This window comes from Cygnus olor, chromosome 10 (genome assembly GCF_009769625.2).
Source record: "Cygnus olor isolate bCygOlo1 chromosome 10, bCygOlo1.pri.v2, whole genome shotgun sequence".
Taxonomy (NCBI): domain Eukaryota; kingdom Metazoa; phylum Chordata; class Aves; order Anseriformes; family Anatidae; genus Cygnus; species Cygnus olor.
In genome coordinates this window covers 15670226-15685143 of record NC_049178.1, presented here as the reverse complement: position 1 = coordinate 15685143, position 14918 = coordinate 15670226, and the positions used below count along the sequence as shown (strand labels likewise).

The 14918-nt window shown below is 43.5% G+C and overlaps 1 protein-coding gene across 22 annotated transcripts in view; it reads left to right on the top strand.

The window, feature by feature from the left end:
* The window catches only part of MAGI1 (membrane associated guanylate kinase, WW and PDZ domain containing 1), a 324538-nt gene that overhangs the window by 236731 nt on the left and 72889 nt on the right, over positions 1–14918 (top strand). For all 22 annotated transcript variants that reach the window (XM_040568203.1, XM_040568215.1, XM_040568198.1 and 19 more), the window contains one exon: positions 11965–12171. In XM_040568203.1, the coding sequence (XP_040424137.1) occupies positions 11965–12171 (207 nt within the window). The remainder of the gene's footprint in view (positions 1–11964; positions 12172–14918) is intronic.

Here is a 14918-nt window from a genome sequence, read left to right as displayed (position 1 = left end):
GAGGATCTAAGATGAAATCTGGTAACAAAATATTGAGGGAAGGCAGCGTAGCAGTGAATGAAAATGCATCTTTCCTTTGTGTCCCCTATAACCTATCTCCCTATTCGCTTTTTCTTCCCTCCTGCTGTCTCTCTTTTCCCTTCAGTCTTTTTGTCTTCTTCCCTATGTACACATCCTTCATCACCCAAATGTGTCTCAGGATGCAACTACATGGTGCACTGCTTTTGGCCTTTTTTTCTTCTTTGTTCTTGGATAATTACTTCTAAGCCGAGACATTGTGTTGATTCTTTTGACAGCGCAGCTTTACAAACAACAGCATTGAGACAGCCAAAGGGGCACTGAAATGTCACTAGGGTGAGGGAAGGAAAAAGATGGCTTTGCCTCCCAAGAAAATGCAAGGCAAATTGGCCAAATTTAGCTACACAATAGGATTTGTATACCTAAAGATGCAATCTCTATCTCCTTTAAATTGAAAACTACTTTTGGTTGTGTTGTTTCCACCTACCCCCCGACTGAGAACAGTCAGATGCATCTCTTGGGAAGCTAATGAAAAAAATCATAGAATCATAGAAACAAAAAAAAAAAACATCTTAGAGGTTTGAAAGTCCTTCCCGTGCACTTCAGCTCATGCATGTCGTTTGCAAGAAGTGAAGTGGGTCTTGTCATAATTAGGAGTTGAAAAACCCTTCTTGAAGCCATTAACAAGATATATGGATTATGTTTTACAATATGAACTACACACCAATAGCTGATATTCTTTGAAAAGTAGTTATCAAATACGAACAAAAAAGATTGGGACATGTGGTTTTGTTTTTTTGAGCTCTAAAAATAAAGTTCTGAAACACTGTTTAGCCTACTTCTTTAAAAACTCTCCTATAAGGTCACCTTTAAACCTTGCACTTAATCCCAACTACAGACAATTGCGGTGTCAAACCTGGTTTACGTGAAGATGCTAAATGCATTATTTGGTTTCGCTCTTCCACCTCTCTGAGCTGATTAGCCCTATCAGCACCAACACTAACGTTCCAGCAGCAGCACTTCTCCAAAATCGGCTTTTTCCTCTCCGTGTTTCTAATTATAACACTAAATTAGTTTTCTTTGTCGTGGTGCTTGAAATAGATTGGCTGAACTGCCTTGCCATTGCTTCCTGATCATATTTGTTCTGGTGACCTTTCCACTTGGAAAGACAAAATGGGTAACTGGCTGTAAGCTGGCTCCTGGGAGATGCTGGGCATTAGCTTTCAGGGAATGCTGTACCCATCTGGGACAGTTATAGCATGGTCATTTCATTGCTTATGTGATTATATGCTTTAGCAGCTAAACAATTTAGATTTCATGGTTAGCTCTTTTGAGTTGCTGCATATGAGGTTGACTTCCGTTAAGTCTAATGGGTATTTAATTTCGGTGGGTGATAGAAGTGTCAACTTGGAGGGACTAACTTGTCCGAAGTGCTGAGAAGCTTCTTTCCCCGTTGACATCAGGGATGCTGATGCCTAGTGGTTCTGGAGAACTGGCCCATGAGGGAAAAATCAGTTAGAATAAAGAAAATAATGACAATGTGTGTATACACATATGCATCAAGACACATCAATATTTGATAGTAATGTGAAATAAATAAAGTTCATTTTTCACTTACAGCTTCAGGAAATGATTTTGCTCTCTACTGAGATTTCTTTAATGGTTTTGTTGTCCTTTTTTTTTTTTTGAAATCTTATTTTACAAGAGTATTGATCAAAACAGTTTTAATCTTGATTGAATCTTAGAATATGGCGTGGTTAAGACTCAAGCTGCAACCACCAGCAATTTTGCTTTACTAATAATAATAATAAAAAAATCTCCGCCAAAATGAAGACCACTAAGTTAGAATTCTAATTTCCAGGTTTTCTTCAGTACCCAGCTTTATAGTCCTAGATTATTTTAATTTTCATTTGTTTTATGCTGCATTTTGCCTTTTTTTTTTTTTCTCTAATTCCCCACCATGGTGAAGTTGATCGTATTTTTGACCCTCCCAGTGACAGTTTATTCTAAACCAGAGGGATAGAACTTATCAAAAGGAAATACTCTCCTGTTTCTCTCCAGAGAACAATAAAATAATACCTTTAATGCATGGCTTTTAATATTAGTAATGCTACTTACTGTACTGAGCCGAACTCCAACAACTGCAGGGATAGGGTTGCTTTCAGTTACAGTGCAATTTGGTGATTTAGAGATGAAGCAAGGGCAAAACCATGAAATGGAGAGCGGTGATGTTGAATAGGCAAATTCTGCTTCGTGACCTAAACCAGGTTTGGTGGGGCTGGAGGAACGAACGGGCTTGTAAGTAGCTCCTGATTGCCACAGTAAGGTAGAAGCATTTCACAACTGAGGGAAAGAAGAGGGAAAGACACAATTGCCTTAAAATACAGCTGGCAGTTTTTAAGAATAAGGTCGATGAAATCCAGAGCCAGTGCTCCTGGTGAGGAAGAACACCTCTTGAGGAGCTCCTGCTATTCGTGGTGCTGGGAGCAGAGGCTGAGGTCTCTGTGTCTGCATGTGATGACGGGTGGGAGTTGGATGTAGTCATGTTCTTTATTTCTCTGCTACATTTCAGCAGCTGGAGAGAAAGTGTGACCTAAACAATCAAGGCTACGTTTTGACATTACCAGATGACATTCATTTGCCTTTTGAAGGCATAAAGCCACTCAGAAACCAGCACTATCATTGGGAAAAACCTTGCAGGAGATGTAACAAAAGCATTTAATAGTTACTGAAGAGAACTTCTGGGGAGAAAGAATAGAAAACAGGGAGCTTTCAGAGGAGGGGTAAAATGCAGGACTTTGATGCTGATACGGATGCTATTGATTTGGGAGGAATAAAGAACAAGCAGAAGAGAACAGCTGGAAACCACAAAATAGTCGGAGAGTGTATCAGGTTTTGAAAGTGCTCTAATTGCAAAGAGAAACTGCAAGCTGAAGGGGACAAAAAAGGTGTTGCCTACCCACTGGGCTGCATAATATCAGTAGTATTTCTTCTGGTGCCCTGCAAATGTGCTCCTCAGGGCAGTTTTTGATTCACGTCCCTGTAAATGGAGAGCAGGCACGGCAGCCTCTCCTCTGACCACCACCGTGGTGTGTTCTTCACCCAAAATGCTCCTAAAATCATAATCAGGTGTGTGTGGGGGTGTGGATTTGAAAGCCTTAATTCCTGAGGTTTTCAGATCCAGTTTTAAGATGCTGCTAGAAACGTCTGCTTTTTTCCTTTATGAAAGCCCCATTTTGATTGCATGGAGATGAAATCCTGGAAGGTGTGCCCAAAGCTGTGATGTTGCACCAGTATTGGTCCTTTCTGCACCACCCGAGTGCTGGTGAAGCTGCACGTGACGTGCTCGAGCCAGCTGGTAACTTCCCTTGACAATATTCATTACGAAGAAAAAATCTTTTTAGACTGCACATTACCTGGGCCTTCTGGTGGATAGGAAATCAAGATAATTGTAATCTTGGGCATTTATTGACTGATCCTTCAGGGCATAAAATACTGATGGATGCACGGCAGTAATTGTGTAGGCTACTAATTATTTGGCAATTACTTCTGCATTTGAATTGCGGGCTCTCCCAGGGCCCCCAAGGGAATGCTGCTTTGAGCGGAGACACAGCTTCTAGGTTTTATTCCCATTTCTTCCCCAGCCTGCCGAGTAGCCAAATCAGGTAACAGCTCTATACCTCAGGTTACCAGCCTGGAGAATATTAAAACAACACTTACTTCTCTCCTCATTAATATTTCAGCGGCTGTCCTGTGCCTGCAGTTATCTCATGTTACAGACAGAAGGGAGGCGGTGGAAGCACTGGCATTTGGGAGCTTGGAGCTGGATGTTACAGGGGAGGCGGGCGCTGTGCGGAGACACAGGGGGACATAGGCGTGGTGGCCGAATTTTGAATGGGGATGGCCGCGTCTCTGGGGTCTGGAGAGGCTGAATTAATGAATGCCTGCCCAGCACTTAGCGATCCTCAAAAGAAAAAGTGCTGCACTTTATAACATGTGAAGGGTTATTACATTATGGAGTATTATTGTCAAGGCATCATCTTTCATTCTCAGGACAAGCGTTATGTGATTGCCAAGAGAAGTAATAAGTAATCTGCATTAGCCTCATGACTAAGATGTAATGGGGTGACTTGCGAACGTTTTTAAAGTGTATAAAACTAGCTACTGTAGACAGGGTCTCCGATTGTGGTACTTAATGAGTGTAATAAATTACCTTAACAGAGCAGTTAGAATTTCAGCGGAAGCAGAGAGGTGTACTCAGCAACATGCTTCAAATCAAGATGCCTTTGGCCTGATAGATCTGATGGGCGAGCTCTCCTTGGGTTTCCCCGCAGCAGCGCTGCTCCCCCAGCTGCCTTTCCAAAATGGCTGGGTTTTCTCCGCTGTTTTTCTGGTGTCTTTGCAGCCCGTGGGTCTTGCCAACTCGGTACAACCTTGAAATGAGCACTGCATCCACAGCGTGCGGAACATGACAAGATTGGGCGAGGAGGGCTGGCAGATGCTGGGGATGCCCATGCAGCGGAACAACATGTTCCGCTTAATGAGATAAGATCTGCTTATTAATGTCTCCATCCTGCAGATTGACTCAATAAATCATAATGGCTCCTTCAGCACCGTTACCGTGTATCATGTCGAATTCCCACTTACGGGCAAGCATCTGTGCACTGCAGAAAGATGCCTTTCTTACCTTTGGCTTTACGCCTTGCTTTCTTCTTCTTTTTTAAACTGCTAGTGAGAATCAAAAGTCTACATTTTTGTCTGGGCCCGATTATCAGCATTAAATATGAGTGCAGCTATACTGAGGTGTGATCGGATAACAATGCTTTGTTCTACAAACAGCTGAAGTCGTAGCTGAGTAACTCTCTCTCTCTAAAAGCAAATATTCAAATCTCTGATAGGGCTTTAGAGTGGTTTTGAATTTCCCATGGAAATTCTGTGTGGCTTCTCTCTGTGCACTTGCAATAGGAAGTTTTCCAATAATTTTTCTGAAATTATTAATTGGCAGCCCTGCTTTTTACTCTTTCTTGATATATCTTAAAACACAGACCTCAGGGGCAGAGGTTGTTCCCAAACACCTGTGACAAAAAGGGTATGGCGCATCGGTTGCTTTTTGTATTAAGTTAGAGTCAGGTTATTTTAAGCTATTTACTCTTTAACCAGAATCTGATGTGTTGATTAATGAAGGCTGTTTGGAGAAGACTGTTGATAGATGGCAGCCAGGCACATTTCGGCATTGTTTCTTGGGACTGTATGTTCTCAGGACTGTCTCTGGAGCTGGCTGCACCTCTGGGGTAGGTGGTATCCAGCTCCCTTTGCAGCTGAGCAGCCCTTCTGTGCCAGGAGGCAGCCCAGCCTCCTCGATTCGCAGCATCCCCCTGCCGCTGCAGAGCTCTCCCCGTGCTGCAAGCTGCAAGGCACACGCCTCTGCCTTTCGGAGGGGCGAGGTGCTAACGGGACACATCCTCTGCGGGGGGGGGGGATGCACATAAACATACAAGCATTTGCAAGAAGAAGGGTTGCATGTTGCAATGGCTCAGCGTGGCATTTTCTTGACTCCTACATCCTTGTGCTAGGCAGGGTGTGTGCCAGCCACTTCTGTGTTCTCTGGGCATACCGTGCACAAGCACACACTTACTCATGTTCCCTATGAATTTTTTAAATCTATTTACATGTGTATACAGCAGAAGCTCTGATACAGCTGAACTCAGGAAGCACCCCGAGCTTCCACATCCGTCCCATGCCCTGTACCACCGATACCTTCCAGCTTATGTGTTACTGGAGGTGTCTTTGCTTTGTTTTGGCTTGTTAGAAATTTTCCATGCATTAAATGTGCTTGGACAGAGCTTCACGTGAGTGCTAACAGTAACATGTGGCAATGCCTAGTGATACCTAACCACAGGGAAAATTAAAATAAATGAGACCAATCTGATCTGTAGGTGACTTTCTGCCGTGCTGTCATTGCCTGTAAGGCACTCACTGTAGTATGTGTTAGGTAGCGAGCAGAAATTGAAATGTGCCCATTGTAGTATTTTTACTAACTTAACAAGAAATCCAGACTGATCTTCCAGTTAACCTCACCATTAATAACTGCAAAAATTGGCAGAGAATCTGCTAGTTCGAGCAAATTGGATTTGCATATATTGGGGGCTAATTTCTCCGAGATCTTCCGCTGTCTGTGTTTTGCTTCCAATCCAGATGCTGTATCCAAGGCCTCCTCCTGGTTGCCTGGATACTCTGAATTTCCTCGAGGCAATTGCTAATCAATGTGCAGTTGCAGCTAGGTGAATCCTGCAGACAGCAGCCAGATCTGTCATCTAAATGTGGAAATCTGTAGCAGAATATGATCTGGAAGGAGAACAGACAAAACACAGTAGCAGGAGCCCTGCTCCCGGGAATCAATTCATCCTGTGCTAATCAGACACAAGCACTCTTGCTGGATTAGATGAGCAGAGGCTCTTCTGCTAAAATTAAGGGTCAATTGCTTTGGTTCTTGTAGAGCACAGAGAAGAGGAGCTGCCTCTCAGAAAAGAAAACAATTACATTAATAATTACATTTAAAGTCTTCATGTCCAGGCCTTGCTTAATTTTATTGCTTATCTCCAAGTCTCTTTCCCCAAATACGCGTTTGCATGAACGCAGTTTGCTGCAAACTGCTTCTTAAAACATGAGCTGTTAATGGAGTCCTCGGTAACTCCTTTGAAGATCAGATGCACTTCTTGTGGACGCAGAGTCCTCTACGCTACACAGAGGCTTCCGAGTGTCTTGATATTTTTTGTTTGTTTGTTTTATAATTGCAAAATTATGCCTCGCAGCAGGCATCAGTAAATTCAGGACCGCAAGAACTCCGCTCTGTACTTTCCTGAGACAAACGCGCTTCCAGTCCTAAATCTCTTTGCAACAGAAAATCAAGACGAGTTGCCCTCTCCCCAAAAAGAGAATAGCTACAGCAAAACCAACACTTAGAGATTAAAGTACCTGAAATGTAAGGTCTGGGACCACGTTCCTTGGTTGGTGTTGTACCATGAGGACTAATGCTTGGCCTCATGCTTGACCTTGCGCACAGCTCCTCTGCCTTCTGGCACATCTCCGTGTCGGCTCTGCTGCCCTGTCCTCACCCCGGCTGCCTCTGTGGTCTCATCTTGCCTCTCTGCAAGGTGAAACACCTGATTTCCTGTCCATTCAGTTTTAGACTCTCTTAGATCTGCATGTGTCTTGTTGCACATTTCACCCCATTCCAAAAGCAGCGTTTTGGATGCACGGGGTCCCGCTAACTGTATTTGAATTGAATGGTAATAGGCAGCAGTTCTTAGGAATTGGATTCAGTTATTTTAACTTAAAAATGCACCAATTAGCTGTCTTTATGAATTACATTTCCAATTCCAAGTCAAGTAAACGACTTAGGATTGTATGTGAATTCATTGCCCTTCAGGGAAGCATTTAATATTTTTTTTAAATTATTATTTTGAAATATAAGACAAATTTTTCATTACCACTAGGTTTCCAAAACTTAAACAAAAACCACGGTGTCTCTGGGCTGACGGTATTACTTTAATTCATAAGCTGCAGGACAGGATAGGAGCTGCTGTAGATCGCTTTCATTGATTATGAACACTGCTTGAACTGGCAGAGCGAGAAGTGTTCTGATGATGAGAACTTGTCGTCTTGTTGTGATTAGCTGTTACCGAAGCCTAATTACTGTGCGTGATGCTAAAATGTGTAAGCTGCCGACACTTGGAGATAAGGAGATGAAAAGAAATCAGCTCCGTCCAAATAGCTATTGTGTTTTCCTCGTTATTGTTGGTAGTTTTGTGTGCTCTCCTGAGTGGTGCTTTGGAGTACCTGGATTAAGTCACGGTTTTGGCTGCAAAAGCTGCCATCAGACTTCAGCTGTGGATAAATCTGTTTCATGCACCAAGGGACTGAATAAAATAAGGGTTAGTGAAAGGTGCTGACGAGGAATTCAGTTAATAGCATGTGCATCTGCTGAGGGAATGTATTATTAGCGATTATTTCGGTTACTGTAGGCAGGATCCAAACGTAGATGAGAGAAAGGCTTAGGAGCCCCATTCCCATAGGAATCAGACCTGGGAAAGTTCCTGGCATCCCAGGTGCTTCAGAACTGGCATTTCCACGGGAAAGGAGAGCTTTTCCCATTCCTCTTCGCCCAGGAGCTGAGCTGCTCTTTTCCAGCCTTGAGGCATCCCGTTATGGGCACCAGGGGGGAGCCCAGCACCCGGGCAGTCCTGCCACAACTGCGCGGAGTTTTGGGAATGTTTTGGGATCCTCTGGGCTGACAGATGCTTGTGTATGCACATGTAACATGCTGTTAATAATTAGAGCTGATTGGATATTCAGTACAAATTACACTGGCTATGAAGTTAGCCCCTTCTGTAGGCTTACAAGTGGCTCACAAAGCACTGTTAAAGCATATTTTTAAATATATGTTTTTTCGTAAACATTGACAGATTTAATTTGAGCAAATGATGTCAAGTCTGAGTGCTTAAAAACTCTTCCTGGGCTGTTTGCTGTCAGTTGTTAATGGTGCACGTTTGGATTTCTGAGTCACAGGGTAAATATTTTCTCTTTATAATTTGTAGGATTAAACACGAGTTTTGATGATGATTTTAAGTGCCAGTCCCTCCTACTGATGTGTCTGCCCCCGAGCCCAGGCCCGCGTGCTGCGCCTTCCAAATGAGCTGCTTAGCAAAGAGAAGTAGGTCTGACTGCACCCAGCAGACACGAGGCAAAGAGAATATTTCCATTTTCTCACTCTCTGTCACCTGGAAGCTGCGTTGGAGCTTTCTTTTGCACCTCGTCATCGTGGGTTGTGTGGTGTGCCAAGCCTGTATCTCCTCATGGGAATCTGAGGGAATAGCTGTGATTTTTTTCACTACTGACTCAGGCTGAATCTGCCTCCCGTGGAGGGAAAAGCAAAGTTCAGCCCCGGTGGCTGCATTTCCCATACTCTGCAAAACAAAACCCACGCGTGCACACCCTTGCTCAGTTTCCAATTCATATTTACCCTTTGTATGCCTTCATATATATTTGTAGGGGTCCCCTAGCACAGCACACAGCCTTTGTATAAAATAGTAATTCACTAATAGCGATACCAACAGCCATGGCGGGTTTGAAAAGTGACTGGTGATTTCGGAATAAGCAAATCTGAAATACTTTGAAGAAGCCTATTTTTCTCTTGAGGAACAGCTCTCCATGTACTGGTAGGAAGCCCAGCATTGCCCATTACTAGGGGAACTGAAAATGAGCAAACTCAAAGATACTGGTCTGTAATTGGAGGAGTGATGGTAACATCTGCGCTATGTTTTTGTCCAGGAGAAATAAAAATCCACATTAACAACATCTGCATACCCTCTTCAGTCACTTTGTTGCATCCATTGCAGAAGGATGTAATCATTTACAACAGACCTGAAGTAAATTTTGTCCAAAATAGTGGTGTTCAGTGCCATAAATAAAAGCTGTTCTCATGTTCCTTGTGCACACGTAGATCTGTGGCCTTAGCAGTTAACATCCTGAGAAAACACACCTACTTTTTGAAAAAGCAAAAGCAAACAAAAAAGTAGCAGCATTTGTCTGGAGAAATGCCTAAGAGGATAGGAGTGGAGCAGGGTAAATTCTTTTTTCTTCCCACCTACATTTGTATTTTTCCTTTTGCTTTCTTTCTCCCCCGTTCCTCCTTTTTCTTTTTTTTTTTTTTTTTTTTGCATAAAATAGTTTTGCAGTATGTAGAGCATAAGAATCATTTCTCTAGCACAGACTGCAACCTGCTTTAGTAGCCTCCATCCCCATTAGAGACTTTCCAGAAGAAGTAATTTCCTCCTCCCTATAAATTATGCAACAGCGTGCATTTAAGATTCTGAAATGACGAACGGAAGATGAAAGCGTTGCGGAGTGTCGCTGCTCCTACGGAGCTGAACCCACGCCGCTGTACACAGGCTGGAACACGCCTTGTTAAGACAAACCTGCACATGGTGCTGCCCGGGTGCTCGGGCTGCGAAAGCACGGAGCGAGGAGATCCACGACTCCTCCAGCCTCGGCTCTGTAAGACTTTTTCCTCCCCTTGGAAGGCAACAACTGGGGAAGGTAGCAACATGTGCCCAACGTGGCCTTCCCCAGCTGGGCTCTGCCAGCCTGAGCTGGGTGCTTCCCAGTCTCCCTTTCTCCAGGTGCATCTGGAGACTTTCCAGAGCTGCACTTTGAGATCTGCGAGTCCTGGGATGTGCACAATCCCCATGGCCTTATCCCAAAGCAGGCAGCTCCCACAGCTTTGGGGTTGTAAGGGACTTCAAGGCTCAAACAGGAAAGGCAGTTGAGTGGGCTGAGCAGGAGTAGAGATAACCATGAAACGGGTTGGGTGAGCTGGAACTGCTCCACGCAGCGTTTGGTGGGTCCCTGCAAAGTGCTTGGCTAGCGTTAACCTGCGCTGTATCGCAGAGTACAAACGATGAGGCTGGCTTCTGCAACAAAAATACACGCGCGGATGTAAAGAGTAAATGAAATAATCTTTTTTTAGCGCAGGCGAGGTTTTAAAGTGCCCTCGCATAACATGCCTTTGGCATGTGGTTTCCATCTAGTGTAACAGGAGTAATAAAGGGAGGTGTGCGTTTTCTGGGGAATGGACATTTAATATATTATGTAATTACGTGCTGAAAAATTGAAAAATAATGCTGTCATGTTGTGCATAACCTATGGAGATAGATGAGGGATGTAAATAAATGTACCTGGGTATTTGAAAGAAGAATCTTGTGCTGCTGTAATAGCAGCATGGGTTTATACGCAGCTAGATGGGAGGGCAGATTTTAATATTGTGGCATGCCAGAGAGCCTAGGGAGGATATTTAAGTCCACCTTTGGAATCCAAAGGTGGCAAATGAAAAAACAATTATCAAACAGGAAGATTTGGGAAATTGCATGTGAACTGCCGTATGTCCCAGATCTCTGTGCAAAAAGTGTCCATCCGTCAGAGGAGGAAGAAGCGCCTTGCAGTAGGGCCGGGACTTCTGTATCTCCCAGTGCTGCCGGAGGCGATTCCAGACCTGAGCTTCCTCTGGAGCATCCCAGGGTCGAGTGCTGCTGGGCTGTTCGAGGCGAAGTGAACCAACCAGTGAAACATTCCCATGTTGTTCCGGTCTCGGTGGACCTGTATGTCTTGTGTATTTCTCCCACTGTCACTTAAAATGACAACGAAGTACCCGGGCGCTCTGAACTGCTCACGTCACCTCTGGTGACAGCTAACAGCAGCCGTGTGTTGGCATAACTGTGGTGCGTCTTTGTCCCTCCCGGTTTTGCTTTAAGGTCTTCACTTCTACCCAAGTTGACCCAACCGCTGAATTTCCCCTTTGAAGAAAGCAGTGCCACGTGGTGCCTTTCCTTTTCTCTCCTTTGACAAAGTTTTCCTTTAGACAGAGACTGGGTTTTGTTTTTAAATGCAACATCCACCCTAAAAGAACCTGTGTATTAAGGCAGGCTATCGAGCCTTTCATCACTTCACTGGGTGATAGCAGTCATGAATTTTTTATTTTCTGCAGGGCTCACTCCAGATCTGCCCCAGCATTGTGTGGGTGCACACATGGAAAAAGGCTACTAATTGAAATTCAGATGTAATGAGATGAAGTTTGGTATTCACCACGGCTGCCTTTTGTTTTAGCCCTTGTACGCTCAGTGCACCTAAACAATGCAACCATTGCTTCTCCTTTTAGATTCAACAAGAATAACTTAAAAGGCAAGAAATATTTCCGCGTCCACTCCAGAGATCTGGAGATGAAATATGCCCTTAAAAAAAATGGGAACAGCGTGCGTCAGTTTATCTATTTGTTTATTTACTACTGGGGTGGGACAGAGATTTTGATGGGATTGAAAATAAAATAAAATAGAAATCTTGCTGCTTTAAACCGTTCCCTTTTGAAGATGTAAATGCGTTTCTATTGCCTAGGTAACTATTATGGAACGCCCAAGCCTCCCAGCCAGCCCCTCAGTGGGAAAGTGACTTCCACCGATGCTCTGCAAAACCTGCAGTCTGGCTCCAAGCAGTCGACTCCAAAGCGAACCAAGTCTTACAATGATATGCAAAATGCTGGCATAGTGCACACAGAGAATGAGGAAGAGGATGATGTACCTGAAATGAGCAGTAGCTTCACAGGTAAAACAAAAATACCGCAGTCCATCAGTTAGGACACACGGGGAAGGTTTATGGAGGGGGATTTTATGTGGTTTTATTTTATTTTGGTTTTGTTTATTTTGTTTTAATTTACCTTATTGTTTTTTTTATTTGTATGTTTGTTTGTTTTTAATGGGTTTGCTGCAGAGCTGTCAATTTTGGAAGGAACTGGCCAGTGTTACCTGTATGGCAGGTGTCCAGGTGTGAACGCTCACATCCACAGTTGTGATTTCTGAAATGGTCTTGTGGGACTGGGCTGGATGAGAAAAAGTGGGGAAAACCTCACATCCATTAGTTACTTTTTGGTTTGTTTTGTTTTCTTTTTGTTGCTGGATAGCTGTTGGTAGTGATGGATAGAATTTGAGAAGGTGTATGAAGGAAATTCATGTTTGGTTTGTTTGTTTGTTTTCCTTCCTGGGAGGTGTTTTACTTTGCAGCGTCGAATTTTGAAGTTCTCAAGCATAGGAAACTGTTAGGTCTCTGAATAGACTTCTTTAACTGTGGACAATAATTGAGATTTTTTTTAAAGATGTTATCTAGTACTATGCAGTTGGATCATTAAGGACACGTTCATATTCTTTCAGAAACTGTCCATTGAATGCAGTCAGCCAGATTCTGCTTTCAGTTACTCCAGTGTAGATTTCAATTACTCTGTTGAACCAAATGACAAGTTTAAGTACAGAAAGATGAAATGATGTCTGGTAGAAATTAAAGGTAACACTTGTCAATCCATTTATATTCTGAGTTAATCATTCTGCTACTTGCGAACGTAGAGGTTTTTCTTAAAAAGAAGTGTGTAATGACTTCTGATGTCAAGGAACATGTCATCATTTTGAACATCACTTTGTGGACAGTCAGCTTGAAATGTAAGGGTTCCACTGGAAATCAGGAACTTTCTGAGTTGAAATGATCTTGAATACTACATGAGGTGTACTCGTCTACATTGTAAATTAGCCCAGAACTTCATTTCTGTCTGTAGCTTTGTCAGCTAGTTTGCGGTACAACTTCAGCCAAGGTCAGAAAGTTTAAGGAAGAGCTGACCTATAGTTGAGCTCCAGTCATTAAAACCAGTATGAAATGGCTCAAGCAGGGTGCATTTGAAATTAACCAGTGCTGCTTCCAGAATACATTGCTGTCCTGTCCACTTCCTTGCACCTACAGATGCCCACTGTATTTAATTACGGGTCCTCTTCTCCGAGGTACCTATGAGTAAACTGAGGGCTGCTTGCTGTGGAAGTGGGGTCTGAAGCATGGGTGCAAGCTCTGTGTTTCTGAAGGTCTTGTGTCCTACTGTGTCCTGCTGACCACAGATCTCAATCCTGTTGTGGCTCTGGTCACTTCCTACCTCCATAATTTTTCTCCCAGTTTTGAACGAGTCACAGGAGCTATCATGACAGTTCCTACTAACCAGAGTCCTGGCTCTGACATCTTGTAGAGCTTGGAAAGGATTTAGGCTGAGATGTAGTTTTGCACCTCTCAAGGCCAAACTCTCAAATGGTTTTGGGGCTTGTACTCTGCTTGGCTGTTACCCGTTATGTTTTTTCAACCCAAATCACTCGTGGCTGCCCTAATCCCTCCCAGGCTAGGAGTTTCCATCTCTGCCTACCAGCTCCTTCACAGTTTTTCACCGGGGGGTAATTTCTCCTATGTTGTGACATGGCAGCTACCTCAGCTCCTGTCACAGGATCTGATTTTGAGAGGAGGCTGGTGGGAGATGCCGTTTGACCTCCTTTCGGCCCATCTCAGCGTGTTGCCCCTGAACTGACTGTAGCATCATTTATTTTCCTTGTTTTCCTTCACAAGATGAAATACTGGAAGATGCAGCTCATTCGTCACAACGTTATCACACCCTGGCCCCTTGCCTCCATGAAATGAGCACAGAATCAAGAAAAGAGAATTATTTCTCCTATACCAAAATGATTCCTTATGCTTATTTCATGTGTATGTGTGCTAGCCATATTAAAATGCTCCCACTTCCTTAGAAGACCTCTCAGTGACTTGTGTTTTTCAGGCTTTGGCATGTTTACACCCAGTCTTAAGCTGGTGATGATTCATTCATGCTTTTCTTTTCTTTTTTTTTTTTTTTTTTATCTTGTCAGCTTCTACCTTAAAATATTGAATAACAGGAAGGCTAGAAAGCAGGCATCTGAGGGTACGGGTACAGTCTAGGTCTTTTTCTTCCATATTCTTCCAGCTTATTATTTTCAGTATCTTGTCTTTTCGCCAAGCCAGCACACGGAGTAGAAATAGTGCAGGAGCTGCTGCTAATGGTCCCCCAAAAAAACAAGACTGGGGGCTTTGAGTTGAGGTCAGGTCTCCTGTCTGGAGAGCACAAGAGAGGTCTTGGCTGTGAGTTCTTTTGGTCCCACTGCTTGGGGACTTGGCAGCGTGACACCGATCTCATGCTCAGCGCCTGTTGCCCCTGGGCTGTACTGCAGACTGGTGGTCTCAGGGGATTTGCAAGGATTGCCACTGTTTTTCAACACCTTCAAGGGATGAACAGAAAAAAAACTTTGCTAAACTAGGGTAATTTTGGATTTTTTTTTTCTGTTGTTGCCAAAGTTTGTTTGTGAAGGAGTTAGGAGAACAGACCTGGTTTGTGGGAGTATTTACTGTGGTTAGGGATAGAGGGAATGGTCAGCACTGTTCCACGTATATAGCTCAAAACGGCATGGGTATAAGCATGAAAAATATTTCTGTATAGGGAGGAGGGCCAAATACATCATAAA